General features: G+C 42.3%; 1 protein-coding gene across 11 annotated transcripts; it reads right to left on the bottom strand.

The window, feature by feature from the left end:
• Nucleotides 1-1,821: 1,821 nt before the first annotated feature.
• Nucleotides 1,822-14,070, bottom strand: LOC106568979 (metal-response element-binding transcription factor 2). Of its 11 annotated transcripts, XM_014139904.2 has the most exons (17): nt 13,792-14,009; nt 12,185-12,197; nt 11,852-12,065; nt 11,633-11,714; nt 9,516-9,590; nt 8,308-8,403; nt 8,004-8,104; nt 7,583-7,719; nt 7,403-7,498; nt 7,214-7,282; nt 6,844-6,967; nt 6,286-6,353; nt 5,930-6,103; nt 5,637-5,745; nt 5,499-5,554; nt 5,271-5,396; nt 1,822-5,108 (listed from the first exon to the last, which is right to left on the bottom strand). In XM_014139904.2, exons 3-17 carry the CDS (start codon nt 11,942-11,944, stop codon nt 4,748-4,750), a joined length of 1,767 nt encoding a protein of 588 aa, XP_013995379.1. In that variant the 5' UTR covers nt 11,945-12,065; nt 12,185-12,197; nt 13,792-14,009; the 3' UTR covers nt 1,822-4,747. The 11 variants fall into 11 exon arrangements, with proteins under 11 accessions (XP_013995379.1, XP_013995371.1, XP_045549836.1 ...); XM_014139896.2 differs by lacking the exon at nt 12,185-12,197 and having other exon boundaries at nt 13,792-14,070; XM_045693880.1 differs by lacking the exons at nt 12,185-12,197; nt 13,792-14,009 and adding an exon at nt 13,616-13,750 and having other exon boundaries at nt 9,555-9,590.
• Between the last annotated feature and the right edge of the window lie 2,555 nt (nt 14,071-16,625).

The following is a 16,625-nucleotide window of genomic DNA, read 5'->3' as shown; positions in this document are numbered from 1 at the left end:
GATCCTCTTAATCATCCCTCACTGGTGTCGCCCTTCCAATGGTGTCACAGAACCGACGCCAACATGACCTCTTTGCTTGATGGATAGTTCTCCTCACCAGAGCCTGCTTATACTGAATCAGATGTTGGAAGTTATGTGTCCTTTTCAGTACTCTAAATGCCCTGTTCCTACTCCTCACCATTTCCCCAAACTCCTCAGTCCACCTTGGGACTGCTTTCCCCCTCCTCCTCCCTGAACTCTAAAGTATAGCCTCAGTAGCTGCCCCCACTAACGCTGTTCTCACCCAGTTATTCATTCTATCCACATTCCCTCTCATATCCACCCGAGCCATCACCTGCACACTCAGCTCCTGAAACTGATCCCACTTTGCCCTTCCAAACACCCACCTGCCTACTCCATCCACTGACACCTCCTCCTCCTTCCGCCCTACTGTGCATACTATGAGGTAATGATCACTCCCTACTGTCGACTCCTCCCATACCTCCCACTCACAGATTCCTGCCATCGCACTAGATACCAGTGAGGTCCAAGACAGACTCTTACCCTGTGGCTACATCAATCCTGGTCCCTCAGCCATTATTCAGGCACACCAGATCTTTCATTTCTATTAGGTTTTCCATGACATGGCCATTTCCATCCATCCATTTCCCCCCAGAGCGTGTTGGGGGCATTTTATCATGGCCCTCCACCCTCGCCAGCACTTCAAGTCCAATATCTGACACAGATTATTGTAGTTCAATACCACTATCTCCCCTCCATTAACCACATATTCCTGTTCAATACCTCAGCCTAACATCCTGTAGGGAAGTCCATACTTTATAAAGGTGGTCTGACATGCACTGTCAACTGTGAGACCTTATATAGACAGGTGTGTGCCTTTCCAAATCATGTCCAATCAAGTTGCAGAAACATCTCAAGGATGATCAATGGAAGCAGGATGCACCTGAGCTCAATTTCAATTCTCATAGCAAAGGGTCTGAATTCTTATGTAAATAAAAAAACATTTTTAAATATAAATTAGCAACATTTTCTAAGCCTGTTTTCACTTTGTCATTATGGGATATTGTGTATATTGATGGGGGGATACTTTTATCAATTTTAGAATAAGGGTGTAACGTAACAAAAAGGTCTACATTTGTATTCGGCACGTGACAAATAAAGTTTGATTTGAAAGAGTGAAGGGGTCTGAACACTTCCTGAATGCACTGTAAGTACTTTACTGTGATTTTTTTTTTGTTTTTAATCGGCAAAAAGGAACAAATAGCTTCTTAGCAAAGAGCAATTTCTCAGGACTGTCTGGGAGTGTTCTGTGTGGATAAATGAAAACAAGCTGTTATTGGCAGAGGGGTTTGGAACTCTTTCCTATTGGACTATTACCTAATTAAATGCCTGGTGATGTCACGAGGGAAGCCAAAACTCCATCCCACCAAAACAGGCTGAAATTTCAGGTGGTGGTTTCAAACAGCTCTTACACTAAAAGGGCATTATCATTTTCACAGTATTATTCCAACCTCTGTGTGGAAATGTATATAAAACGCAGGAAAATCATGTTTGAGTGCACTGGACCTTTAAGAATGTATTTCTGGTGTAATGTTAACGAGCTAGCTGGTAATAATGCATCACCGGAATGACTAATCTACAAAGTCTTCAAGTCAATGTTACATGCCATTCATTTATTTCTGTCAAGATGACCTACTGGAATCATACAATAATACATCTTACTGGCATAAACATGCAGTGGAAACCATGTTATTTCTACCAAAAGTGCCAATTTAAACAGACTGCAAGTCTTTTTGAAAAAAGAAACAATGAATTCAGAACTAGGGCTTTTAAATATTTATTATGTGGCTGAAGAAGCCTGCTCAAAGCCAGTAGAAAACAATGTATCTAGGGTCTAACACTGGCACAATGACATACAGGAGAAAAGCTTCAAATAAAACAACTTTTTTTTAAAATAGAGATATCAACGTCAAGATCCAACTCCACTGCCTGAAGGGGAAAAGGTCATTTTCTGAGAATAATGTAGCACATCCAACACCAAGAGGCATTAACTGCTTCAACTCTTAAAATGAAACAAGGAACTCAGAAGATACTTTATTTTCCAGAGATAAGTGGAAGAAAATGTTATTGGATAAACAAATCAACATTTTTGACCCTGTAGCATAATGGACTTAATTTCAGTCTTTTTCAAAACAACCAGTCACATAGGAATGTCTAAATTAATGCTACCATTTTTTTTTATAAATGAACATATCAATGAAATACACCACAAAATGTTCCATCCCATTAATACCTCGATTTTACATTCCACATCTTTGCTGGAGTTCTATGAGCACGTTATACATACAGTGAAGTTGCTGCGCATGTCCTGAGTGGTTTCTAGGTGAGCTTGGCTGTACCAGCAGAAGTCTAAGTGCACAGTTGAGGAGAACGTGAAATAAATAGCACCTGAAATAAAATCAACAAAGCCTGACTTAAGCAAAATATTGTCGTTGCCGTTAAGTGATTGAAATACAAAAGCAACCATTTTTTAGGGTTGAGTTGCATAGGCGGCTATGAGAACTGAATTCAGTTTTAAAAAGTACAAGGTCCAAGAGGTGTTTGTAGTCAGTGTTCTAACGAACTTATCAATGTCATAAAATATAAAACGCAGCCCGAGACAAATGAAAGAACAAAGTCCTATTTGAGGAGTTTATAAATGTAAGGGGTAGATTGCGTATACAAAATACAGCAACGATTTATATCTTCAGAACATATAGAACACATGTAGGTACATTACTCAACCTTTCAAATGTAATAACACGAAAACCTTAAGTCCAACTAAGTTACCGCTTTACACTTGAACTCACTCTTAACATTCCTTCTCACAAGCTCAGCCCTCAAAGCAAATTCAACTAGTTTTATTCATGAATCTTGTGTTAGACCCCTGTAAGTAAATCTGGACATTTGAACTATAACACAGTGAAAACAATACTGTTCATAGTGAGATGATTTGCAGAACATGAAGCAGAGGTTAGAGCTAGAGGTTACACACTTTCAGCTGAGAGAGTGAAAGGAGACAACTCGCATCTCTGCCTCTGTGGATTAATGAGCTCAGCTATGACGTGTTTAGGACAATGGTTGTACAGTATAACAGGCTGAACTTGATGTGCAATCAAATCCAAATTGTAAAAAAAAAAAAAAGTACTGCGCCTCACTGGACACTGACATCAGTAAATACAAGTAGAAAAGTAAATAGACATAATAAAACTGGTTTGCAGCAGCACAAATCTCTGTTGTTGAGTCCCTCTCGAACGTCAACTAGTTGCAAACAGGCACACTTTCAACACACCAGGTCAGGCGCCGAGGCACCCAAACACCATTCAAACCCCCCTATCTAACCCTTTTACATTCTGCCTAAACTGGTCTCTCACCCCCTTCAGTTTACAAAATCTAAACAGATCTGAAACACTGAAGTCAACGAGTCACAGAAAAGAGCATATCACTGGACGAAAAGGAAAAACTAAATAGGGAAACTCAAGCTCCCTTCCTGACCGGGCAACACGGAGGCCCGTTCTCAGAAGGCGAGGGTTATAAGTGATAATGCCTGAGAAGCCAGTGTTTGGAGGATATATTGGCACGGGTGTTAGGCCCGAGACAAAGTCAAGGGCTGGCAAACGGTGCCCATACATCCACCTAACTCGGGCTTCGAGGGCATTATCACTTTAATACAACGGGTTAACAACATATTCAAAATTATGATTTACATATTTTCATTAACGTTACTTTTATGAATTTATTCATACCATTTCATCCTTCCACAAGATATAGTCCCGACACAAATCTAGGGTTGCTACCCAAGCCGGCTGGTCATCCGTTCTATCGGTTTGGTTGGCAGTCATTCATTTTTTGTTTGTTCTGCATCTATGGACACGACCCAGTCGTTTGTTTTATTACCATACAGACTGGTAACATTCTTATCCCTTGCTTGCCAACTATGGCTAACTTACAGTCACGCCAAACAGTGCAGCCAGAATAACAAAGTAGCTGCATTGGCATTTGTTTAAGCAGCTTTCTAGTGATATTTATTTGGATACATCCATAACAATCAGCTAAGGATGCGCGATTTCACCTGTCGTGGAAAATGTGCTCTCTCGTCAGGACACTGTTGTTCAGAGGAGCTAGCCAACAACACAGCTAAACACAATCACTTCAAACTGAAGCGGAGAAGACTGCAAACTAGCTGCACTTTGTTTAATTTTACCTGTTTTCTATTGATATTTCTTTGTATATATCCATAAAAATGATGCTGATTCATGATTTCGACCGACTGAGAAAAGCTGCCTGCCTGTCTCATCCCGATTCTTGACACATTCATTACTATGCGACAGCTGGTGATCGAATTTGAATATTGAAACAATGTTGCAGATGTCGGAGACAGACAGCAAGGTTATTACAAATCTCCGCTGTTGAAAACTAAACGTTAGTCTAAAAGAAAAGTTAGATAATATCTAGATGCTTTTTATAGTGGAGACCAAGTTTATAAATCGCTTGGCTGGGCTGAAGAGACAGTGGATTGCGCAGTCAGACGGAACTGAGTAAATAGGCATTTTAACGTCATAGACTTAGCCGGTGGTAACTTGTGGAATAGACACTAGCTGGAATGCGGTTTTAACCAATCGGCAATCAGGATTAGACCCGCTTGTTGTATAATGCCTTATAAGCGCTGTGTAAACACGTAATAAACTACGTAAGCGCTGCGAGACGTTCAGGAGGCAGTGACGCCCTCCCATTCTACCAGGTACTGGACCTTGCCGTCCAGGGTGACCCGGCGGGCCAGGACGCGGTACTTCTCCCCGCACTCCAGGCGGCCTGCCGCCCCAAAGTAGCTGCTGATTGAGCTCTTGAGGTGGGACAGCTGGCCGCCTGGGCCCAGGCCGTGCACTATATCTGTGGACTGGAGCCCCGGCAAGGTGTTTTGGGGCTCTGGGGCATAGGGGCCTGGGTGTTGAATCTCATGGTTGGGGGGCTGCAGGGGGACCCGTCGTGGCCGGCCCCGTCTTCTCTTCAGGGGGGGCTTGGCAATGGGCCAGTGGCGGCCTGTGCGCGTCTTACTGGAGATACACAGGCTGGGGTGGAATAGGGGAGGGAGAAACAGGGGAGAGAGATTAGAAAAACACTTAGAGGTACTCCCAATTACCTACCATACAATGACTACAATACAACGGTACAATGACTTTCCATTTGAATGTGTGAGAGCCTGAGTGTGAATCTGATCATGTAGAATGTACCTGGACTGTCTGGAGAGGTTAGTTGAGGTAGTTTCAGTGGTGCTGACGGCACCGACGGAGTCCACGTCTGAGGTACTGGAGGATGGCAGAGATCTGTCGCTCCTGCTGCTGGGAGTAAAGGGGACACTGGTAACAACACCATTCATCAGTTTTCACAAATTGAGCAATTGTTCTCACAAATTATTATTATTATTTTTTTTTTTGGGGGGGGGGGGAGAGATAACTGACCTAGAGGCTAAGAGATCCAACGAGTGGGAATCAAGCAATTGTGGTGGCGTCACATCCTTCAGGGGGGATAAAAAGACATGACATCTCAATATATAAACAACATGCCTGAAATGTTTTAAGTTTGGGTAAAGGTGTTACCTGTGCCAAGAGTTCACTGGAGCGCCTTAGCTTGGCCAGAGTCTCCAGCGAGTGACCTCCCTGCTTCTTACTCTTCTTGGCTTTCTTCACCACGCCATTGGTTAATTCACTGGAACAAGATTCAAAATCGTCAAACTGAGTCATCAGTTTCCCTTTCTGCTACTTTAAAACCTGTGGCCACCCAAACAATAAACCCCCCCCCCCAAAAAAACAACTAAAAGCCTTACCAGGATATATAGCATGCAAAAGTGTCGATTTTTCTAATGAGTTTCTCATAGAAAGTTGGGTCTCACCTGGTGTTGGTCAGCGGTCGGATAGCCTTCCTGCCTTTGATTTTGATCTCATTGGAGGCCCTCTCTGGCTCCCCTCTGTCGGCCAGCACCTCAGCGCTCTGGGGACCCGGAGGAAAACGGATCCTCAGCCCAAAGAGGTGCTTCTTCTTCTTAATCTCCTTCCCCGACATGAACCTGGGAGAGGGAGAGAGGGGATGAGAGAGAGAGAGAGAGAGAGAGAGAGAGAGAGAGAGCAGGATGGAAAAGTGGAGGACATGAATGAGAGAGGAAGGGAGAGGGGATGGGCTGTACATGAGAATAGTTATGCTGACATGATTGGAACAATCGTGAAATCGTAGGGAGAGTGTGTAACTCACATGCTGTGGTTGCTATTCAGTGCTTCCAGAATACTTTCATATCGGTCCGACTGAGGCGTAGCTGAAAGCTGGAGTTGGAAAAAGGTAATAGTAAGATTCATTTGAGAGGTTGGAATTTCATATATTGCTGTGTCAAATAAAATACACTTAACAAAAATATAAACGCAACATGCAACAATTTCAAAGATTTTACTGACTTACAGTTCATATAAAGAAATCAATCAATTGAAATGAATTCATTAGGCCCTAATCTATGGATTTCACATGACTTTGCAGGGGGCGCAGCCGTGGGTGGGCCTGGGAGGGCATAGGCGCCACTCACTGGGGAGCCAGGCCCAGACAAAGCCCAGCCAGTCAGAATGAGTTTTTCTCAACTAAAAGAGAAATAATCTTTAGTGCATATGGAACATTTCTGGGATCTTTTATTTCAGCTCATGAAACATGGGACCAACACTTTACATGTTGCGTTTCTATTTTTTGTTCAGTGTAGAAAAAAATCAGATATTTGAGAAGTTGCATAAATGAATGTTTCTCCAACTGTGTCAAGGTTTGTCCTACCCCCCGGAGCTGTAGTTGATCCCAGTTGTCGTTGATGTAAGTCATCAGCTCCAGCTCGGAATCAAAGTACTTCTTCTTGTGAATCACACTCAGATTGTAGAGGCTCAGGTGTGCAACGTCCACCCTGTTGGAGAGAAACAAGGAAGGAAGCTCAAAACGGTCACAATTCAATAGGATTCGTTATACGATTCGTGTGCAATAGAATTTAATTGCTACATTTTTCCTAGAGGGAACTTCTGTTTCATCAAACAATCCATACACTGAACTGATGCAGTGTCATCTTGCTTGTTCCCATACAGGAAATAATAGATCAATTGAATAACATCAATCCATTGCGTACACAAATCTCTTCTACACGAGTTCCACTCACCATCTAAGAGGCAGTCGTTTGAGGTACTCCGGTCCACTATTGCAAACTGAACAAATAAATAGATAGAACCTGGTGAGAAAGAAGCACAAGCGCTGGTTTATTTTCTGGCACCGCATTGGTAGCCAGCATATGCTTCCTGAAAGATGACGTATCGTGAGGCTTTAAAAGGGGAGGGGGGCTGTTTCGTACCTATCTCCATAGAGCATGGGCGTCTTAAAACACTGGATACACGCCTCGTGGAACCACTGCTTACACCTGTTGCACTGCAGCATCTTCAGGTACCAGCTAAAGGGAGAGAGGGGAGAAGTGTTAAAACAGAGGGTGTATGGGAGTGGTGTGTGTGTGTGTGTGTGTGTGTGTGTTACTCACTCTCCAGGTCCTCCACAGTAGCAGTAGCATTGCTGGATGTTGGTTTTGTGGCCCTGGTCCCACACCAGGTACTCCAGGGCATAAGGCAAAGAGTGGTTCATCTCCTGCTGGGCTCTGGGACCCTTTAGTGCGCCCTTCTGTCAGAGAACACACACACACACATACACCCGACTGTGAGCTCGATTGGTTGGAGCGTCCCCCTTACCGTTTATTACAACCTTTTCACACACTGGTTCTGAGTCCGTGTAAGGTCAAGTGTTGTGAATGCGTGTGCTCACTTTCCAGTGTTGTCATATTGCATTATGTTGTAATGTATTACAGTGTGTTGGTTTGTGTACCTTGCATGCTGAACTCACAAAATGAATTTCCATGGAAACATATAGTTAGTTATCGTGTATAGTATCGTGTATAGTTATCGTACATTTGTTGTTGTGGCCAACACACACTCCCTACAGAGCCACTTCTCGTCGGTGTCGATCAGACTGGAGTCGATGATGGGGGAGTGGCAGAGCTGGTGATATCCTGAAAAGGGAAAGATGGATCACAGTTAAGAGAGAATTGCTATTGTATCGATGTGTGTTTCCAGAGGTGGGACCTCTAATGACCAGAAAAACAAGGACTCCTTAACTTGGATATGAACCAGCAAACATTTGGTCCCAGGTGAAATTTCCAAACCCGGTCAGGTTAAAGGAAGGAAGGGGTTAGGATGGTGATTGTGCCCTAACCTTGTCCACACTTGTCGCAGATGACAATCTCGTTTGGCTCCTCGGAGCACTCATCCTGGCATATTGTGCAGACCATGTCCTCCCCTCCCTCGTCCCCTGAAAACAGACAGGACGGGATAGGTCACTCCTCTAGATAACCACACACGGCCCTTTAATTCATAAAAGGGAACAACCAGGCAACCAGCATCACACAGCAAAGGAAAGAGAGAACATTTCAAGAAAGAGGGAGCTTCAGGGAGTAGATTGAAGAGATAGAACAAACGATAGCGAGAGCTCAATAACGTAGAACAGTTCACGCTTGTGCTTTGTATCTGACAACAACAAAAAAGTGAGACCGAGGTGGGAAATCCCCATTTTGCTAATGTGATGTGCACACAGGCTATATGGGGTCATATCTCCACAAACACATCCCCATTTGCTTCCAATCCAACGTAATAAGCTGTTGCTTTCACCCAAAGTCGACAAATTAAAATATGTCATTCATATCCAGCCCAAACAGGGAAGGGACATTTTTTATGGCAACAACTGCAACCTTGCGGAGTAAAATGACATAAGATAAACACCAGTGAAAATAACTTTTTAGGGCCCTATAAAATCATTTTCATTTTTTGTTATTAACATTTAATTTAGAAGGTTTTTGGGAAAGCCTTTCCATCTACCAGAAGACTTTTCATCAGCATCATCGCAAACGACTACACACAAAGCGGTAGAAGCGTGCGCCACACAAAGACAGGGAATTCTCATTGCCTCTCTACAGAAATTTGCAAGAAATATGAATCATGGATGCATTCTGTTCATGTCTTATGATAAACTTGGCCAAATTAATACATGTTCAATATATTTGGTTGATTCCCAACATTTTTGAATATAGTTGAATTCCGTTTTAATGTCTGGATTCTATAGGGCCCTAACCTTTACTACTTAGAGGGACTTCAGTTGAGGGGCCTAACTTTATATGAATTCATACTCAAATACCACTGGGGGTGCCATTTGACGTTCAACATAACACAGTCACGAGAACCCATTTCCTGCCACTTAGACCAAAAAAGATTGCCCAATTCCAGTATGTCAAACATTAGTCATGTGTCATCTAACTGAAATAGGCATGCCCGTCTAATGTCTAGGCCCCTCACTGAAGTGTAACCAATTAACATGTGAACTGAACAATGAACTGAATGAATACAGTAGTAATACAAGCTGAGGAGTACCTTCCCTATGCTTGTCTCGCGGCTCCGTGGGGAACTTACGTTTGGCGTGAGCCCAGAATCTTTGTGGTTTGTTGACTGTCAGGGACAAATTACAAAAGATAAACCCGGGCTGAACGGAGGAGATAAGAGGAAGAAAACTCAACCAAGGATATCAACCCAACTGGAGATAGAATGAATGAGGGCAAGCCAAACGGCATTAATGAACACATGTTTAACTGAAAACTGTACAGCCTGGAGAATACAGTGAGGGAAAAAAGTATTTGATCCCATGCTGATTTTGTACGTTTGCCCACTGACAAAGAAATGTCAGTCTATAATTTTAATGGTAGGTTTATTTGAACAGTGAGAGACAGAATAACAACAAGAAAATCCAGAAAAACCCATGTCAAAAATGTTATAAATTGATTTGCATTTTAATGAGGGAAATAAGTATTTGACCCCTCTGCAAAACATGACTTAGTACTTGGTGGCAAAACCCTTATTGGCAATCACAGAGGTCAGACATTTCTTGTAGTTGGCCACCAGGTTTGCACACATCTCAGGAGGTATTTTGTCCCACTCCTCTTTGCAGATCTTCTCCAAGTCATTAAGGTTTCAAGGTTGACGTATGGCAACTCGAACCTTCAGCTCCCTCCACAGATTTTCTATGGGATTAAGGTCTAGAGACTGGCTAGGCCACTCCAGGACCTTAATGTGCTTCTTCTTGAGCCACTCCTTTGTTGCCTTGGCCGTGTGTTTTGGGTCATTGTCATACTGGAATGCCCATCCACGACCCATTTTCAATACCCTGGCTGAGGGAAGGAGGTTCTCACCCAAGATTTGACGGTACATGGCCCCGTCCATCGTCCCTTTGATGCGGTGAAGTTGTCCTGTCCCCTTAGCAGAAAAACACCCCCAAAGCATAATATTTCCACCTCCATGTTTGACGGTGGGGATGGTGTTCTTGGGGTCATAGGCAGCATTCCTCCTCCTCCAAACACGGCAAGTTGAGTTGATGCCAAAGAGCTCCATTTTGGTCTCATCTGACCACAACACTTTCACCCAGTTGTCCTCTGAATCATTCAGATGTTCATTGGCAAACTTCAGACGGGCATGGATATGTGCTTTCTTGAGCAGGGAGACCTTGCGGGCACTGCAGGATTTCAGTCCTTCACGGCATAGTGTGTTACCAATTGTTTTCTTGGTGACTATGGTCCCAGCTGCCTTGAGATCATTGACAAGATCGTCCCGTGTAGTTCTGGGCTGATTTCTCACCGTTCTCATGATCATTGCAACTCCACGAGGTGAGATCTTGCATGGAGCCCCAGGCTGAGGAAGATTGACAGTTCTTTTGTGTTTCTTTTATTTGCGAATAATCGCACCAACTGTTGTCACCTTCTCACCAAGCTGCTTGGCGATGGTCTTGTAGTCTATTCCAGCCTTGTGTAGGTCTACAATCTTGTCCCTGACATCCTTGGAGAGCTCTTTGGTCTTGGCCATGGTGGCGAGTTTGGAATATAATTGATTGCTTCTGTGGACAGGTGTCTTTTAAACAGGTAATAAACTGAGATTAGGAGCACTCCCTTTAAGAGTGTGCTCCTAATCTCAACTCGTTACCTGTATAAAAGACACCTGGGAGACAGAAATCTTTCTGATTGAGAGGGGGTCAAATACTTATTTCCCCCATTAAAATGCTAATCAATTTATAACATTTTTGACATGCGTTTTTCTGGATTTTTTGGTTGTTATTCTGTCTCTCACTATTCAAATAAACCTACCATTAAAATTATAGACTGATCATTTCTTTGTCAGTGGGCAAACGTAGAAAATCAGCAGGGGGTCAAATACTTTTTTCCCCTCACTGTAAATACACGTTCTAAAAGCAAAATTCGAAGGATTCTGCCCATCGCGTATGGGTTATATCTGTGGAGAAAATAGAAAGGCATGTATTTTTCTTAGCAGATGGCATTTTTATTATTATTTAGAGTGTAATACAAGCATATTACACAGATGGCAAATATGCAACAAGTTGCAAGGTCAACATATCAAGCAAGCATAAAACTGTTCATCCCATTGACTATCGAAAATATGACTCGAACTTGACATGGCAGCATGTCTTGGGCAGAAGAACTACTTGCCTGTCTGAATGTCCTTCCACAGAACCCAGGACTTCGAACGATCTTCAAAGACAACAAAACAGCGCTGCTTCCCCTTATTTATCTGAGGGAGGGATCATTTTTTAGAATATGATCCTTTACTGCAAAATGACATAAGACATGGCTGAAATTGCATTTTATAGAACATGTGAACAATAACATCAAATAGAAACTTTCCACCTATTAGCAACAGATGCTTACCTTAGTGATAATCCCCAAATAAAACAGGCCATCTGACCATCGGGCTAGGACCTCTTGTCCCTCTTTAAACTTGTCGCCGAGGTTGGTGTCCATGTTCCCTCCATGTCCATCCTCGGCAGGTTCGACGCTGGTCAGGGACACTGGCGTCTTGTGCTGCCGATGGGAATGTGCTTTCCGCTGGTGGACCGGCAAATGCTCTAATACTGTTGAGTCTCTGTCATATTGGAAGAGAGAGGTGAATTAGCCTAATTCCTACATTGTACCCCCCAAAAAAATAGGTGTCACTGTCAAGCATTGTCATTGTATTAAAGCTACAGGCGAGTGGAGTCTCACCATGAGAGCATCTCTGACATTGCCAAAATATTCAAGGGAGACACAGAATAAAGGAGGATTATTTCAACAGAAACACTCGAAAGCCTAAATCACATATTTTTGAGAAAATGTTGCAGAATAGAATAGCTGCATTGAATTTGACAGGCTGTCAACTCAGCTGCCAAGTAACTAACTCATCATACTAACTGTTAGTCCGATTAATAAGGCTGTAATACACAATTGATCGCTATTTACAGCCTGAAACTAATACCTGCAAAATCATGTAAATGTTCCTTACAAGCTAGATGGTTGAATAAATTACATTTAAAAGCTGCAGTATGTAACTTTTTGGGAAACCCAACCAAATGCACATAGAAATATGAGTTATATATCTGTCATTCTCATTGAATGCAAGTCTAAGAAGCGGTGGATATTGTAATGAAACAGGTAGGGAGCAGGTCTCGAACCCTCGACCTTTTAGCCCGAAGTCCAGCGCGCTATCGTTTGCGGCATAGTCGATATCCGCGCTTATAAACCCAGGGTCGTTACAATATGTTCTATTGCTATGCATTTCGTTCTTACGTTTAGTTTTAGTCTTTTACTTTAGTTCGTGTACATCAACGTAAAACAAGCTGAAAATACAATATTTTGGGTTATTGAAAATAAAATAAAATTCACACAGGGGTTTAGATGGTACAATGGTTTTCTATACATTGCTTTTTTTGTCACATACTGAACTTAGGCGAACTATTAGAATATTAGCAACCAGGAAATGGCGAATCGATTCCAGCATATTGCGCCTTTAAACTTACTCTATCGGTTCTCTGTGCAGTTTGTCCTTCAGCTGCTCGAAATTTGAGACAAATATCCACTGGAAAGTATTGTTTGCCCTACTTTTTAGCTAGCTCGTCGATAGGTATGTGGTTCAGTTTGGCACCCCGAGGTAAAACTCGTTTTATACTGGATATTCGGTTCTCTCGTCAATAGATATTGAACCAAGCATGACAAGATTTACATTTTAAATCTTCTTTTCTTTTTTTGTAATAACACAAAAACAAGTGTCAATTGTTCTGCATCCTCCCCTGATTCAGAATATATAATTTATTGTTGAAGGGGAAACCGCACAGACAACCGGTCTAGTAACTTTAACATGTAATTGTATCCAACATTCTGGCTTGTAAGGAACATTTACACGATTTTGCAGGTATTAGTTTCAGGCTGTATATACCAATTCATTGTGTATAACAGCCTGATTAATCAGACTAACAAGCTGTGAGAAAAATAACTGAGTCTTGGTGCATGATGTCCTTCAATAAAAAGCATTAATTGGTTTTAAAATGGGGTGTTCGATTCGAACCCTGTCCCACTGTGCACCGTCACCGTTTCCTTTTGTTCGTGGGCTAACTGTCAGGTCATTGCATCCAGGATGAAATAATGAATGGATACATTTACCTGCACATACGTTTTCAGTTCAACGAGTAAGTTTGATGCAGCATGCATGCAATTAGTCTTAGCGGTTGTCTAGGCTAAAAACAAGTGACAGACAGGTATCGAGCTATCACAGACGGAATGATTCTGGAGCGCACCCACACCCCCAATATAAAAACATCGTAATGTTGATAAGGTACCTCATTCGGTCAGTTCGGAGGGTCAAAATGCCACATATATTGAAATACTCTGTCGTAATCGGTGCTTGGCCTCGTATCCGAGTAGCGGTAAATCTCTTTGCAATGCACCTCTCTTAATATGACACACTACCAAGGTTTTTTAGAAAATAACAAACGGGTCATTTTCCCCTAATACATTCGCCATTTTGGTTTCCCGCTGATCTGGGAGTGCATTGTGGGAGTCGTTCGCTCGACCAGCCACTAACCACTTTTTTTCATACATTTGAAAATGTAGGCAGGACTCTTTTTCCTCCACGACCCAGTTTAACCTTTTTTTATGATTTAGACTAGAGTCGGAGGACCAATCCAATGTTTATGATCTACATTCATTTTATAGTCTCACCTTGACTGCATATCCAGGTCGTGAGCCCACAACTTCATTCTAATGTGCATAGTGCAGATGCAACCTACTTTTCTGGAATTTGGGGGGGGGTTATGGGAAATGTAGAGCTGTAGTAGAATGCCTTATCATTAGTATTATTAATAATACGGTTGATTCATCCATATATTTGATGGGAATTAAAAAATAGTATTACTTCCCATCAAAGATATGGATGCATCAACCGTCCACTTGTCGGCGCTTGAGAACCATAAACTGGACCATTTTCACCGCGGTGTTACAATGTAACAAAGTAGTAACATTGATATATTGTAGCAGTTCAAATTAATAGCTGCGACATTGTTGCTTTTTATAACTGCTTGCTGCTGTAGGCTATCCCTTTTCAAACATTTACATTTTATGGCAAATTCCAGCATTCATGAAATTCTGAATTAGTGACGAGAAAAATAGTTATAATTTATTAATGTATGATTATTTCCTAGAAATTATAATGATTTAATATGATAGATTTCATACAGGAAATGATGGCTATGCATTGCTTTGCACAGAGGGGATCAAAGCTTTTGCGTCGGCAAAAAAACCGTGCCTCTGCCTTTATTTTCTGCAGTCCTTGTGAGATACAGTATGTGGCTGGCTGCTAGTGGTAAAATCCTTTCTCCTTGCAGCAGGATATTATGCTGGCAGCACGATCGCGGATAAAAAAAAATTCTCAAAATAAGAGTCCCCCCTGCAAAGACATGCTAAACTTTGTGAATATCGATTTTTTTTTTTTTTGCACTCTAGTGCAGTAAAACTGTTTTTCAAACCATTGCTACCAACTTTGAAAAAAATAAAAAAAATAATCTAAACTATTTTTGTATATAGTGTTTCCGTCATCTTTTCCTATGACTGAAAGGAGCTTCTGGACATCAGAACAGCGATCACTAACCTCGATTAGGATGAAGATTCCTACTTCAACGAGTCGGAGGCGCAGGACATACTGCTCACCCTGGACCAGGGCCTAATCTTCAAAACATGGAAAAGAGAAAGGCGGCGTAAGAGAGACCAACGTGCCAGTACCCTGACGAAACTACGTCGGCGAGTACATAAAAAGCGCCTCTATCCTCCGTTCTATTGGTGAAAGTACAATCACTGCAGAACAAACTGGACAAGCTCCATTCGAGACGATCCTATCAACTAGACCTGATGAACTGTGATATCCTATGTTTCACGGAGTCGTGGCTGAACAAGGACATGGACAATATACACTGAAGAACACCTATGTGAGAATGCCATTCACTGACTACCGCTCACCGTTCAACATCATAGCGCCTTCCAAGCTCATCACTAAGCTAAGGACCCTGGGACTGAACACCTCCCTCTGAAACTGTTTGAAGTTTTAATATCTCATGCACAAGTACAGTGAAATGTCTTCCTGACGGGCCGCCCCCCAGGTGTCCAGGGTAGGCAACAACACATCCGCCACGCTGACCCTCAACACGGATGCATGCTTAGTCCCCTCCTGTACTGCCCGTTCACCCACAACTGCGTGGCCGCGCACAACTCCAAAACCATTATTAAGTTTGCCGACGACATGACAATGGTAGGCCTGATTACAGACGATGATGATCGACCACACACATCAACACAGTCATGAAGAGAGCACAACAACACCTCTTCTCCCCCTCAGGAGGCTGAAAAGATTTGGCATGGGCCCTCAGATCCTCAAAAAGTTCTACAGCTGCAGCATTGAGAGCATCTTTGACTGGCTTCATCACCGCTTGTTATGGCAACTGCTTGGCATCTGACCACAAGGCGCTAGCTGCGCTACAGAGGGTAGTGCGTACAGCCCAGTGCATCACTGGGGCCGAGCTCCCTGCCATCCAGGACCTCAATACCAGGCGGTGTCAGAGGAAGGCCTGTGAATAATAACATTTCATTCTTTATATTGTTTTATTCACACCATCATTTATTTTGAAACTTTACACACACATACTCTTATGTTGAAAGCTATTGTGTAGACAATATTTAAAGAAATACACAAATGCATGTTATTGGAATTACACAGTTGAGTCTGCAAAACTTAGAAACGTTCTCTCTACAAGTCAATATGTATCCCATGTACAGTCTATTACAGGATATGTATGGCACAGTCCCCCTTCCAAAACGACACATATTTGGTTAGTAGAGACCCTACTGAGTATTTTCCACCCCACTTTTTTCTGAGAACGGTAGAAAAGTTCTCTCTGCAGCCCAATATTCTCAACATACCAGTGTCAACGATAGTGTTTTTTCATTGTTGGTTAAAAATGTTTGTTTTTTTAAAACCATATTTTGTATTTGTTTTCCTAAATTACTAATTGTCTTTCCTTGTTGGCCATTGATTAAAATGCAATGTCTTTTGAATGAGTTATCCGCATTGCAATATTTGGAAATGTGTTGTTTTATTTTGAAGGTTTTCTCATTGACCATATTA

Source organism: Salmo salar, chromosome ssa14 (assembly GCF_905237065.1).
Source record: "Salmo salar chromosome ssa14, Ssal_v3.1, whole genome shotgun sequence".
Classification (NCBI taxonomy): domain Eukaryota; kingdom Metazoa; phylum Chordata; class Actinopteri; order Salmoniformes; family Salmonidae; genus Salmo; species Salmo salar.
Note: the sequence above shows the minus strand (reverse complement) of the source record. Positions and strands in the feature narration are given on the sequence as shown.

Bases quoted from the DNA above. Each gene is read 5' to 3' on its own strand.
- LOC106568979 (XM_045693875.1), bottom strand. The intron at 8,105-8,307 runs GTTAGGGCACAA...TTCCCTTTTCAG, and splicing joins CTGCGACAAGTGTGGACAAG to GATATCACCAGCTCTGCCAC. The intron at 5,555-5,636 runs GTAACACCTTTA...TCCCCCCTGAAG, and splicing joins CCAGTGAACTCTTGGCACAG to GATGTGACGCCACCACAATT.